The sequence below is a fragment of the Carcharodon carcharias genome, chromosome 18, assembly GCF_017639515.1.
Source record: "Carcharodon carcharias isolate sCarCar2 chromosome 18, sCarCar2.pri, whole genome shotgun sequence".
NCBI classification, from domain to species: Eukaryota; Metazoa; Chordata; class Chondrichthyes; order Lamniformes; family Lamnidae; genus Carcharodon; species Carcharodon carcharias.
In genome coordinates, this window is record NC_054484.1 from 1,817,224 (window position 1) to 1,830,622 (window position 13,399).

The 13,399-nt window shown below is 43.7% G+C and overlaps 1 protein-coding gene across 1 annotated transcript in view; it reads right to left on the minus strand.

Moving 5' to 3' along the window:
* The window catches only part of LOC121290901 (heat shock transcription factor 2 binding protein), a 173,992-nt gene that overhangs the window by 34,064 nt on the left and 126,529 nt on the right, over positions 1–13,399 (minus strand). Inside the window, exon 6 of the mRNA XM_041211938.1 lies at positions 1,921–2,038. Coding sequence (XP_041067872.1) covers positions 1,921–2,038 — 118 coding nt within the window. The remainder of the gene's footprint in view (positions 1–1,920; positions 2,039–13,399) is intronic.

Consider the following 13,399-nt stretch of genomic DNA (forward strand, 5'->3'; position numbering starts at 1 on the left):
GGGAACACAAATGGCTGGACCCTGCATCCAAGTTCTTTTTCAGCACTTCCTGTGGGCTAGGAAGTGCAGGAGTGTTTTCCTCCAGTAAACCTGCCTCCCTCCCCGTGATCTGCCACTTTGCTCCCCACCTCCTTCCTTGCTGTGATTTGCCACTTCTCTCTCTCAATGTCCCCTCCGCCGCATTATCCACCTTCCCTCTCCCAGCTCCCCGTTACTTTACTTTACTCCTCCCCATGATTCACCCTTGTTCCTGACATCTAACCATTTACCAGCATGAACCACCGCCATGCTCCCCTTCAACCTAAGATGTAACCCTTCCCTCGGCCCCTGTGACCCCTCTAGTAAAAGCATTCTCTACCCACACCAAGCCTTCATGCCCTTCCTAAAATGGGATGCCCAGTGATAGAGAGCTTGGAGGCAAGGGAGCCAGGGAAGTAAGGGAGAACCGTTGGAATGCTTTCCCGACACACTCCCACCGCTGCAGAAGTTTCCCATGGACAGGCAGCGATCAGATCAGTTGCTCACACCATAGAAGCGGGCAGCCAATTAAGCTGATTATGGACCCAATTAGCTTTGATTTTGGGGGCTCACAGATATCTTGCCACTGGCTGAACTGCCCCCCACTGCTGCATGTGGAGTATGTAACCTCTGTGGTTTCCTGTTGCAGGTGGGAGCCATTGAAGTGAATCCACAATCCAAACAATTCCTCCACAGGGTTTCCCCTCTGCCCTGAGGGGCCTAACGGCTTTGGCCCTCATAATTTGAACTATAAGTTCACGCATCTGAGGGTGCTTTCATGTTCAGGCACTGATTCCCAAATTTCCTCAGCACTGCTCACCACTCCCTATGGGGCTGCCAAAATGGACATCTGACTGGGCCAGCAGCATTGAGAGCCCAGCTGCAATCTCAATCGGACGGCAAGCACAGAGGAATCCAATTAGGAGGTCACCTCTGGGAAGATGATGCCATTGGGAACATTTCAGTAAGTGCAGACTCAAGACCCCCAGCTGGTCCTGAAACCTGTGGGATAATCCATCCCAATATTCCATCTGAGGCTGAACTAATGTTTTACATTTGTTTCGCATAACTTGCTGGTTTTTGCACTCTATTAATAAAGCCCAGGATACCTTAGGTCTTATTAACTGCCACTGGATCAAAATCCTGAAACTCCCTACCTAATAGCACTGTGGGTGTACCTACACCATATGGACTGCAGTGGTTCAAGAAGGCAGCTCACCACCACCTTCTCAAGGGCAACTAGGGATGGGCAATAAATGCTGGCCCAGTCAGTGAAGTCCACATCCCATAATGAACAAAAAAAAACTCCTGTTAATTTTTTCCCACCTTCAACGATTTATGCATGAACACTCCTAAATCTCTCTGTCCTGGCACCCTCCTTTAAAATTATATCATTTAGCTTGTATTGTCTCTCCTCATTCTTCCTCCCAAAATGCATTACCTCATTCTTTTCTGCATTGAACTTTATCTGCCACAAGTTCATCCATTCCACCAGTCTGTTTATTTCCCTTGAAGTCTGTCACTGTCCTTTTCACTGATTACTACACTTTGAATTTCATGCATCTGTGATCTACAAAATTGTGACCTGTACCCCCAAATCCAAGTCATTAATCAAATAAATATTTCATAAAGTAGAACATTTTACACAATGCAGAATGAGACAGGGATGAGGAGACCCTATGGTTTGGTATCACACAATTATGACATCAAGAACATTCATCACTAGGAAGCACTCTGTAGCTTTTCCAAATGTCACTCAGGAAGCACAGCTCAGCTTCAGTTGTTTTTGAAGGAGGCTTAAAGGAGCTCTTTCAAGAGTCTTATTTTTATTGCTTTGGAAGTCAATTCCCAATAAAGTAGATTTCTAGAAAACAGTAAGACTGATGTTGATGCAACACTCACACTTTGAGCTTGGTGCACAGACCTGCCTTCATTTCCGCTAGGAGCTGCAACAGTGTTTCCAAGAGAATTTGAGAAGAATTAACCAAGAACTCCCGACCACAGGCCACAGCAGCCACATCTGTAGTTAACAAAAAAGCCATATATAACATAAATAAGTACACAGTAGATAAAGGATTGGATTTTCCTCTGTAAAAATATCACTATCAGAAGTATTTTAAAATGCACTTCAATCTGCTAGTGATCCTATCATAACTCTCTGGCAATCTCACTTTGACATTGTGGGAAAGAAGAAGAGGAAATTATGCTATGGTATGGTTTTTAAGTTGGGTAGAGAGGGAAAGAAAAAAATCCAGCAGTAATACAACATTTCATTGAACTGAAAGGGCATGTAGCCACTTCTGTTAGTGCCAAACCAAAGTAATGGTAGTCAAGTGAAGCTGTTTGAAGTTGGTTCAAGGTAGCAATGGATCCTGAATTTACTGACCTCCTGTACTGATGTGCTGCCAAAAATTGGGAAAAGGAAGGATCAAATTGCTGGCACTGAGGTTAGAAAGTCAATGCAGGGCAAGATGCAGGCGTAATGAAAGGCAGAGACATTGGAAGTGAGTACAATACCTAGTAACCCTTGCACAAAATTGTTCATCATTGCTCAGTGACCTCATGATGTTAACAAAGCAGCTGAAAAAGTTGATAGAAATCAAAATCTAAAAATCATTTGGCTCAAAGGCTTGCAATATGTATATTGAAGAAAGTCAGAGGGCTGGAATATTCCCTCCTGTTAATTGTATATTATGTTTTAGTTTATGCAGAAGTTGGGCATTAATTGGAGATTCATTTGTACCCCTAGGCATTGGAGTAGATTAAGTCGATCTTGTCAGCAAAGACAGGCTCTTAAAGCTTTTGCGAAAAATAGACTGGACTTCTGGGCGTCATTTCTTCTTTCCACATGAACATGCTTAGTTCTGAAAGTTACAATGGAGCAATATCAGACACTTTCAAGATCAGCAATGGGGTAAAGCAGGGCTGAGTCCTGGAGCCAACTTTCTTTGGTATATTTTTCTTCATGCTGCTATTGTACACTTTTGGTGACTCAAATGAGAGTATCGACGTGTAGATCTCACAGCAAGCTGTTCAACTTGGCAAGACTGCATGCCAAGACCAAAGTGTGTAATGTCCTAGTTTGTGAGTTGCTGTTTGCTGATGGCGCCGTGCTGGCATCCCATACTGACGATGGAAAAGGACAAAGGACAGTCCAGAGTAAGGATAATTGGGAGAAATCCAACTTCAACAGGCAAGAACGGGTCTGGATTGAATTAATTGGAGTTAAAGTTTGGCAGGAAAAACAGTAACTGAGCAATGGGCTATCTTCAATGAAGAGACAGTTCCGGCACAATCAAGGCATAATTCCTTCGAAAGGGAAAGGTAGGGTAAACAAAGCCAGAGATCCTGGATGACAAAGGAAATAGAAATTAAGATAAAGAAGAAAAAGTGTGCTTATGACAGATATCTAGTAGAAAACACAGTGAGAACCAGGCTGGATATAGAAAGTTTAGAGGAGAGGTGAAAAAGCAAATAAGAGAAGCAAAGAGGAAGTATGAAAAGAGACTGACAGCCAACACAAAAGGGAATCCCAAAGTCTTCTATAGACATATAAATAGCAAAAGGGTGGTAAAAGGGGGAGCATGGCCAATTAAGGATCAAAAGGGGATTTACGCATGGAGGCAGAGGCATTAAATGAATACTTTGCTTCTGTCTTTACCAAGGAATAAAATGCTACCCAGGCCATGGTGAAAGATAGGGTAATTCTGAAGCTAAGAGGGTTTAAAATTGATGAGGAAGTATTGGATAGGCTACTGTACTTAAAAGTTGATAAAGAACCAGAACCGGGTGAGATGTATCCAAGGATGCTGAAGGAAGTGAGAGTGCAAATTGTGGAGGCATTGGACATAATTTTTCATACACATTTTTGAGGTGGTGGCAGCATAGTGGTATTTGCACTGGGCTAGTAATTCAGAGACCCAGGGCAGTGCCCAGGTTTGAATCCCACCACGGCAGATGGTGAAATTTGAATTCAATAAAAAAAACCTCAAATTCAAAGTTTAATGACGGCCATGAAATCATTGTCAGTTGTTGTAAAAACCAATCTAGGACCTAGGAGCAGGAGTGGGCCCTTCGTGCCTGCTTTGCCATTCATTATGATCATGGCTGATCTTCTATCTCAACGCCATATTCCTGCTTTCTCTCCATACCATTTGAAGCCCCTAATATCCAAAAAATTATCAATTTCTTTCTTGAATATACTCAGTGGCCTCCACAGCCTCTGTGGTAGAGAATTCCACAGGTTGACCACCCACTGAGTGAAGAAATTTTTCCTCATCTCAGTCCTAAATGGCCTGCCCGTATCCTGATACAGTGGCCCCTGGTTCTAGACGCCCAAACTAGGGGAAACATCCTCCCTGCATCCAGTCTGTCTAGCCCTGTTAGAACTTTATATGTTTCAAACAGATCCCCTCTCATTCTAAACTCTAGTGAATACAGGCCCAGTCAAACAAATCTCTCCTCATAGGACAGTCTTGCCATCCCTGGTATCAGCCTAGTGAACCTTCGCTGCACTCCCTCTATGGCAAATATATCCTTTCTTAGGTAGGGAGGCCAAAACTGCACGCAATACTCCAGGTGTGGTCTCACCAAGGCCTTGTATAATTGCAGTGAGACATCCCTATTTCTAAACTCAAATCTTCTTGCAATGAAGGCCAACATAACATTTGCCTTCCTAATTGCTTGCTGCACCTACCTATTTACTTTCATTGACTGGTTTACAAGGATATCCAGAACCCTTTGTACATCCACATTTCCCAATATATCGCCATTTAAATAATTGCCTTTTATTTTTCACACCGAAGCGTATAACTTCACATTTATCCACATTATACTGCATCTGCCATGTGTTTACTAAGAACATACAACTTGTCTAAATCGCCCTGAAGCCTCCTTGCATCCTTCTCACAACCCCGCCCAGTTTTGTGTCATCAGCAAGCTTAGAAATATTGCATTTGGTTTCCTCATCCAAGTTATTTACATATATATATCATTAATAGCTGGGGTCCAAGCACAGACCCTTGCAGTACACCACTAGTCACTGCCTGCCATCCGGAAAAAGACCCATTTATTCCCACTCCCTGATTCCGGTCTGTCAACCAATTCTCAATCCATGCCAGTATATTACCCCCTGGTCCCATGTGCTTTAATTTTGCCCACCAGCCTCTTAGGTGAGACTTTATCAAAAACCTTCTTGAAATCCAAATACACCACATCTACTGCTTCTCCCTTATCTATTCTACTAGTTACATCCTCAAAAAACTCCAGTAGATTAGTTAAGCATGATTTCCCTTTCATAAACCCATGCTGACTTTGTCTAATCCCGTTAATGCTTTCCAAGTGTTCTGTTACCATGTCTTTTATAATAGACTCTAGCATTTCCCCCATTTCTGATGTTAGGCTAACTGATCTGTAATTCTGTTTTTTCTCTCCCTTTTATTTAAACAGTGGAGTTACAATTGCCACCCTCCAATCTGTAGGAACTGTTCCAGAGTCATAGAATTTTGGCAGATGACTACCAATGAATCTAATTTTTCCAGGGCCACTTCATTTAGAACTCTGGGATGTAGATTATCAGGTCCTGGGGATTTTTCAGCCTTTAACCCCATTAATTTCTCTTGCATCATTTTTTTTTCTAACACTGATTTCCTTCAATTCCTCCCTCTCACTAGACCCTTGGTTCCCTAACATTTGGTTTGTTAATGCCCTTTAGGGAAATAAGTCTGCCATTTGGTCCGGCCTATATGTGACTCCAGACCCACAGCAACGTGGTTGACTCTTAAGTGGCCTTTGAAATGGCCTAGCAACCCGCTCAGTTCTCAAGAGTAATTAGGGATTACTCAAGAGTAATTAGCCAGTGATGTCAAAAATCCCATGAAGGAATAAAGCAAACAGTGGTGGTGTGAGAGGACTGGAGAATTGTAAATGTTACACCCTTGTTCAAAAAAGGGTGTAAAGATTAGCCCAGCAACTACAAGCTAGTTAGTTTTATTTCAGTATTGGGGAAATTTCTAGAAACAATAACGCAGGATAAAATTAATAGTCACATTGACAATTACGGGTTAACTAAGGAAAGCCAGCATAGATTTCTAATAGAAAATCATGTTTAACTAACTTTCTGGAGTTTTTTGATGAGGCAATAGAGGGGGTTGATGAAGGCAATGCTGTTGATGTGGTGTACATGGCCTTCCAAAAGGCATTTGAAACAATGCCACACAACAGACTTGGGAGCAAAGCTACAGCTCATGGAATAAAAGGGACAGCAGCAACATGGATACAAAATTGGCTGAATGACAGGAAACAGACAGTAGTGGTTAATGGATGTTGTTCAGGCTGGTGGAAGGTTTGTATATTAGTAAGCATGCACGGTCAGTGAGGGAGGCTTCGCCTGAATGAGACAGAGACTGAGTGAGTACAATTGGAATTCGGTTCAAAGTGGGAATTCAGTGCATAGGGGGAAAGAGGTGCTTTAGATAAGGTTTATTGCAAGAAGTAAAGTGTGCTGAGTGGGGAGTGCGGTGACGGCAGGGAGGAGGTGCTTTTCTCTTCTATTCTTTTTTCAGCCTCCAGTAGTTGATTTCCACTTTGGTGCAGCAGGAGAAGGAAAATCAGTAACTGATATTATTAAAACTGTAAGTTTTATTATTGTTTTAAGCACTGTATTGTTTTATCGGTATTGTAAAGTTTACTGGCAGTGCCAAAATCTATTGGGAGATGTAGGCTATTTAATTATAAATTAATTAGAAATTATTAATTAACACATGTGGGAGCTTCTGGATACCGGTGTGATCCAGGGCAAACACATCTGTGTCAGGAAAATATAATAATTTCCATAATGTTATTGGAATTTATTGTAAAATAGAGTAATAGTGGGGTGTGTCTATGTGTGTGTCTGTGTGAGACTTAATCAAATTAGAGGAAACTAGTCTGGGTGCTTTGATGTAAAAAGTTAGATTAGAAATGTTAATTAGGTAAACATGGGAAGTTTGAGAATTTGAAGTGTAAAGGGAACATTTGCATTATTAAACAAACTATAGTGGCTTGAAATCAAAGGAGGAGGTGTAATCTATACATAGCCAGCAGACGTAGTAAGAAATAGTGTGTTTATTTTTCCCCAAAAATTACTGATGGGATTGGTAATATGATAGATTTTTTATTAGTAGAGAGGTAAAGTTCAAAAGGCATAGTGAAACAATGGGAATCTGCATTCAAAGAAGAAAGTATGTATAAAGGAGAGAAGACTGTAAGGGAGGCAGTTTAAGATCCAAGTGTGTAAAGCCCTCAGCTTGTATGTACCAAACTGCTGCCTCCAGGGACTGAAGTTAAGAGAACTCATTTTGAATTCGTCTTGTTCAGGGTATCATGTTTCTTTGCCTGGGTCTTTTAAAATCAATGGCCAGGATTTTCTGGTTGTTGGGCAGACTTGGTGGGGAAGAGCGGGAGCTGCCACAATTAGGGCAGCTGCCCGCGATTGGGCTGCGATGGCCATTTCACGCTGGCTGGCCAGTTAACGGCCAGCCAGCGTGAATTGTGTGCTGCAGCGTTCAGCTTTCCTGTGGGAGGTGGGTGGGGGGACGAGGTCGAATGCAGAACTTTGTGCATGCACGTGCAATAAAAGCTTCCTGAGGCACAGAGCTGCTTCAGGGAGCTGAAGCTTTTTGAAAAGTTCCCTCGTGTGAATCTGTCGCTTGAGCAAGTTACAAATCAGTTCAAAAATTTTTTTGCTTTCTTTGTTAAATCATTAATCAAAACTTCATCCCGCCCATGGATGAGGTTTTGCAAAAAATCCAAAGGCCACTTGGCCTTTTTGCCTGCCTGCTAGCCGTAAGGCTGGACGGGCAGCGAACATTTTCATTTCATTAGAACTTTAATGGCCTTAATAGGCCTGTTAGTTGTTGGTGGGCGCGTTGCCGACTGACCGAAATATCACGAGTCATTTCATGCTCATTCAGGTCGGGAACGCGCCCGCCGCGCCAGCACAATATTCTTCCCTGTGTGTCATACTGCTGCCTTAATGAAATTGTAACTGTGAGTTAGATTGATTAGGGGATTTAGAAATTATGATAGTAGTAATTTGTAGACATATGTATGTGTTTACTATCTTCTCTTTTATTCATAAATGTTTAATTTAGTTTTATAAAATGCTCTTAGGACTTGGTGGTCTTATTACTGAATTGAAAGCCCGCATCTCGAAACATACAAACTGAAAATTAGTTGTGACAGTTGTTTCAAGTTTCCCTCTAGGATTTGAACAGCTCAGCATTTACCATCTGCTGTAAAATAACATCTGCAGTGTTTGCAGCTGCAGGAATGTCGGCTCAGAGTTATTAAGCTGCAGAAACTGTGGCACATCAGAGAGGGGGAAAGTTACCTGGACACTTTATTCCAGGGGGCGGTCTTCTGACTTGGTCAGTGGTCAGGGACAGGAGGGTGTGACTGCGAGTGAGGCAGGTAAGGGGACCCAGAGGGCAGGAGCCTTTGCAATTGTCCAACAGGTTTGAGGTTTTTTCAGCTTGTTTGGTTGAAAGTGGGGGCTGCAGGGTGGATGAGCTATCTGGCCATGGCGCCATGGTAGAGGAAGCCATTCAGTCAGTGGGTGTAAGGGAATTTAGTGGCAGTAAGGGACAATATAGTCAGAGGGATTGAGACCGTCCTCTGCAGCAAAAAGCATGAGTCCAGATGGCTGTGTTGCCTGCCTAGTACAAGGGTTCGGGACATCTGCTCAGGGCTGGAGAGGAACTTGCAGTGGGAGGGGGAGGACCAAGTTGCCATGGTCTATGTAGGTACCAACGACATCGATAGGACAAAGAATGAGGTTCTGCATAGTCAGTGTGAAGACCTAGACACTAAATTAAGAAGCAGAACCTCAAAGGTCATAATCTCTGGATTATTACCTAAGCCATGTACAAATTGGCAAAGGAAAAATCAGGTTAGGGAGATGAATGTGTGGTTCAAAGTCTGGTGTGGAAGAAGTAGGTTCCAGTTTGTGGGGCACTGGCATCAGTACTGAGGAAAGTGGGATCTGTACCGTTGGGTAAATCCACACCTGAAGCTGGGACTAGTATCCTTGTGAGAGGATTTTAAACTAAGTAGTGGGGGGCAAGGGATCAGATTTGGGAAGAGGACTTGAATACAGGAGTAAGGATGTCTTACTACAGCTGTACTGGGCCTTGGTGAGACCACACCTGGAGTATTGTGTTCAGTTTTGGTCTTGCCGTAGAGGGAGTGCAGCAAATGTTCACCAGACTGATTCCTGGGATGGCAGGATTATAGTATGAGGAGAGGTTGGGCCGACTAGGCCTTTATTCACTGGCGTTTAGAAGGATGAGAGGGGATCTCACTGAAACATATAAAATTCTGACAGGGATGGACAGACTCAATGCAGGGATGCTAATTCCTCTGGCTGGAGGGGTCTAGAACAAGGGGTCACAGTCTCAGGATATGGGGTAGACCATTTAGGACTGAGATGAGAGAAACTTCATCACTCAGAGGATGGTGAACCTATGGAATTCTCTACCACAGAAGCTGTGGAAGCCAAGTCACTGAATGTATTTAAGAAGGAAATAGATTTCTGGACCCTAATGACTCTAAAGGGGTATGGAGAGAGCACGGGCATATGGTGTTGAGATAGAGGATCAGCCATGATCATACTGAATGGCGGAGCAGGCTCGAAGAGCTGAACGGCCTACTCCTACTCCTATTTTCTATGTGCTAAATCAAAGAGTGGAAAACAGGAAAAAAGAGAAAGATAGTATTACAGGAAATGAAAAACAGGCCGTGATAGGAAGGGGCAGAGAGTACAAATCTAACAGTTAACCAACAGTTGAGACTAGAGGTTATAAAAAGAATAAAATGATAAAACTAAAGATTCTGTATCTGAATGCATGAAGCATTGGAAACAAAGCAGATGAACTGAGAGCGCACATAGAAATAAGTAAGTATAATTTGATTGTCATTAAAGAAACATGGCTGCAGGAGGACAAGGATTGGGACCTGAATATTGAAAGGTCCAGGATATTTAGGAAAGACAGGAAGCGAGGAAAGGGTGGAGGGGTGGCTCTGTCAGTTAATTATGGTATTAGTACAAGAGAAAGGTGACCTAAGTTCAGGAAACCAGGATATGGAAATGGTTTGGGTAGAGATGAGAAATGGTAAAGGCAAGAAGTCACTTGTAGCAGCTGTGTATAGGCCCTCTAATAGTAACTACATGATAGGTTGAGCATAAAGGAAAAAATAATGGGAGCTTGTCAGAAAGGCATGGCGATAATCATGGGAGATTTTAATCTACATAAACAGAAGAATTTCATCCATGTCGGGCAGGCTCGGCAGGAGTGGTTGGGAAGTCAACTGTCACCTGTGGTCAGGACTGGACTGCGATTTCACACTGGCGGGCCAATTAAGGCACGCCCAGCGTGAAATGCGAGTGACAGCGCTGCCTGTGCGGGTGGGGGTGTGAACCGGGGGAGTATGACCTTCACACATGCGTGCTTCATAATCTCCCTTAGGCACAGAGCTGCCTCAGGGAGATGAAGTGTTATGAAAAAAAATAAAAATGTAATGAAATATGTCCCCTCATGTGACTCTGTCACATGAGCAGGGACATGTTATTAATTAAGTTTTAAAATTTTCATTTTATTTTTATTTGCTATAGGAAACCTCATCCCACCCTTGGATGTGGTTTCCTAAAAAGTGCAAAGGCCGCTTGGCCTTTTCGCATGCCCACCAAGGGTGGACAGCGAAAAATTTTATTTAATTGATAATTTAACGGCCTTAATAGGCCTTTTAATTGTCGCCCGGGTGCTGCCGAACAAAATATTGCGCAACTGCACATTGACGTCAGGACACACACCCATCAATGTGCGTCATTTTACGCCTGAGCGGGTCGAGTATGCATGTCCACCTGCCAAGCTACAAATTTTACCCATAGACTGGAAAAGTCAGATGGGCAAAGATAGCCTACATGAGGAGTTCATTGAATACTTTTGGGATAGTTTCTTAGAACATCATGTTCTGGAGTCAACCAGAGAGCAGGCTACACTAGGCCTGGTACTGTGCAATGAGATGGGATTAACTAAAGCGGCCCTAGGTAGCAGGGAGCATAATACGATTGAATTTTAATTCAGTTTGAGGGATACAGGAATGGGTCTGAGAACATGTTTTTAAACTTAAATAAATTGGCAAATTAGGTTACGGGAAAGGTCAATAGAGATGCAGTGCCAAACAGTTAAGTGGATATTTCTTTTTTAAATTAATTCACTGGGTGTACTAGCTGGACCAGCATTTATTGCCCATCCCTAGTTTCCCTTGAGAAGGTGGTGGTGAGCTGCCTTCTTGAACCACTGCAGTCCATGTGGTGTAGGTATACCCACAGTGCTGTTATGAAGGGAGTTCCAGGATTTTAACCCAGCGACAGTGAAGGAATGGCGATATATTTCCAAGTCAAGATGGTGAGTGACTTGGAGGTGAACTTCCAGGTGGTGGTGATTCCATCTATCTGTTGCCCTTGTCCTTTTAGATGGTAATGGTCATTGGTTTGGAATGTGCTGTCGAAGGAGCCGCGGTGAATTCCTGCAGTGCATCTTGTAGATGGTATACACTGCTGCTACTGTGCTTCAGCGGTGGAGGGAGTGAATGTTTGTAGATGAGGTGCCAATCAAATGGGCTGATTTGTCCTGGACAGTGTCAAGCTTCTTGAGTGTTATGGGAACTAAGCACATCAAGGCAAGTGGGGAGTATTCTATCACATTCCTGACTTGTGCCTTGTAGATGGTAGACAGGCTTTGGGGAGTCAGGAGGTGGGTTACTCATCGCAAGATTCCTAGCAACTAAGCTGCTCGTGTAGCCACAGTACTTGACCAGTTTCTGGTCAATGGTAATCCCCAGGATGTTGATAGTGGGGAATTCAGTGATGGTGATGCCATTGAACATCAAGGGGCGGTGATTAGATTTTCTCTTGTTGGTGATGGACATTGCCTGGCACCAAGGTTACTTGCCACTTGTCAGTCCAAGCCTGGATATTGTCCAGATCTTGCTGCATTTGGACAAGGACTTCTTCAGTATCTGAGGAGTTGGGAATGGTGCTAAACATTGTGCAATCATCAATGAACATCCCCACTTCTGACCTTATGATGGAAGGTCATTGATGAAGCGCTGAAGATGGTTGGGCCAAGGACACTACCCTGAAGAACTCCTGCAGTGATGTCCTGGAGCTGAGATGACTGACCTCCAACAACCACAACCATCTTCCATTGTACTAGGTATGACTCCAACCAGCGGAGAGTTTTCCCTTTGATTCCCATTGACTCCTGTTTTGCTAGGGCTCCTCCATGCCACATTCGGTCAAATGTTGCCTTAATGTCAAGGGCAGCCACTCTCGCCTCGCCTCTGGAGTTCAGCTCTTTTGTCCATGTTTGAACCAAGGCTGTAATGAGGCCAGGAGCTGAGTGGCCTTGGCGGAACCCAAACTGGGCGTCAGTGAGCAGGTTATTGTTAAGCAAATACCACTTGATAGCACTGTTGATGACCCCTTCCATTACTTTGCTGATGATTGAGAGTAGACTGATGGGGCGGTAATTGGCTGGGTTAGATTTGTCCTGCTTTTTGTGGACAGGACATACCTGGGCAATCTTCCACATAGCCAGGTAAATGCCAGTGTTGTAGTTGTACTGGATCAGTTTGGCTTAGGGCGTGGCAAGATCTGGAGCACAAGTCTTCAGTACTATTGCTGGAATATTGTCAGGGCCCATAGCCTTTGCAGTATCCAGTGCCTTCAGCTGTTTCTTGATGTCACATGGGGTGAATCAAATTGACTGAAGACTGGCATCTGTGATGCTAGAGATCTCCGAAGGAGGCCGAGATGGATTATCCACTTGGCATTTCTTGCTGAAGATTGTTGCAAATGTCTCAGCCTTATCTTTTGCACTGATGTGCTGGGCTCCCCCATCATTGAGGATGGGGATACTTGTGGAGCCTCCTCCTTCAGTGAGTTTTTTAATTTTCCACCACCATTCGCGACTGGATGTGGCAGGACTGCAGAGCTTAGGTCGATCCATTGGTTGTGGGATCAATTTGCCCTGTCCATCACTTGCTGCTTATGCTGTTTGCCATGCAAGTAGTCCTGTGTTATAGCTTCACCAAGTTGACACCTCATTTTTAGGTGTGCCTGGTGCTGCTCCTGGCATGCCCTCCTGCACTCTTCATTGAACTAGGGTTGATCCCCTGGCTTGATCGTAATGGCAGAGTGGGGGATATGCCATGAGGTTACAGATTGTGTTCGAGTACAATTCTGCTGCTGCTGATGGCCCTTGGCACCTCATGGAGGCCCAGTCTTGAGTTCGTAAAAATCTATCCCCTTTAGCATGGAGGTAATGCCACACAACAG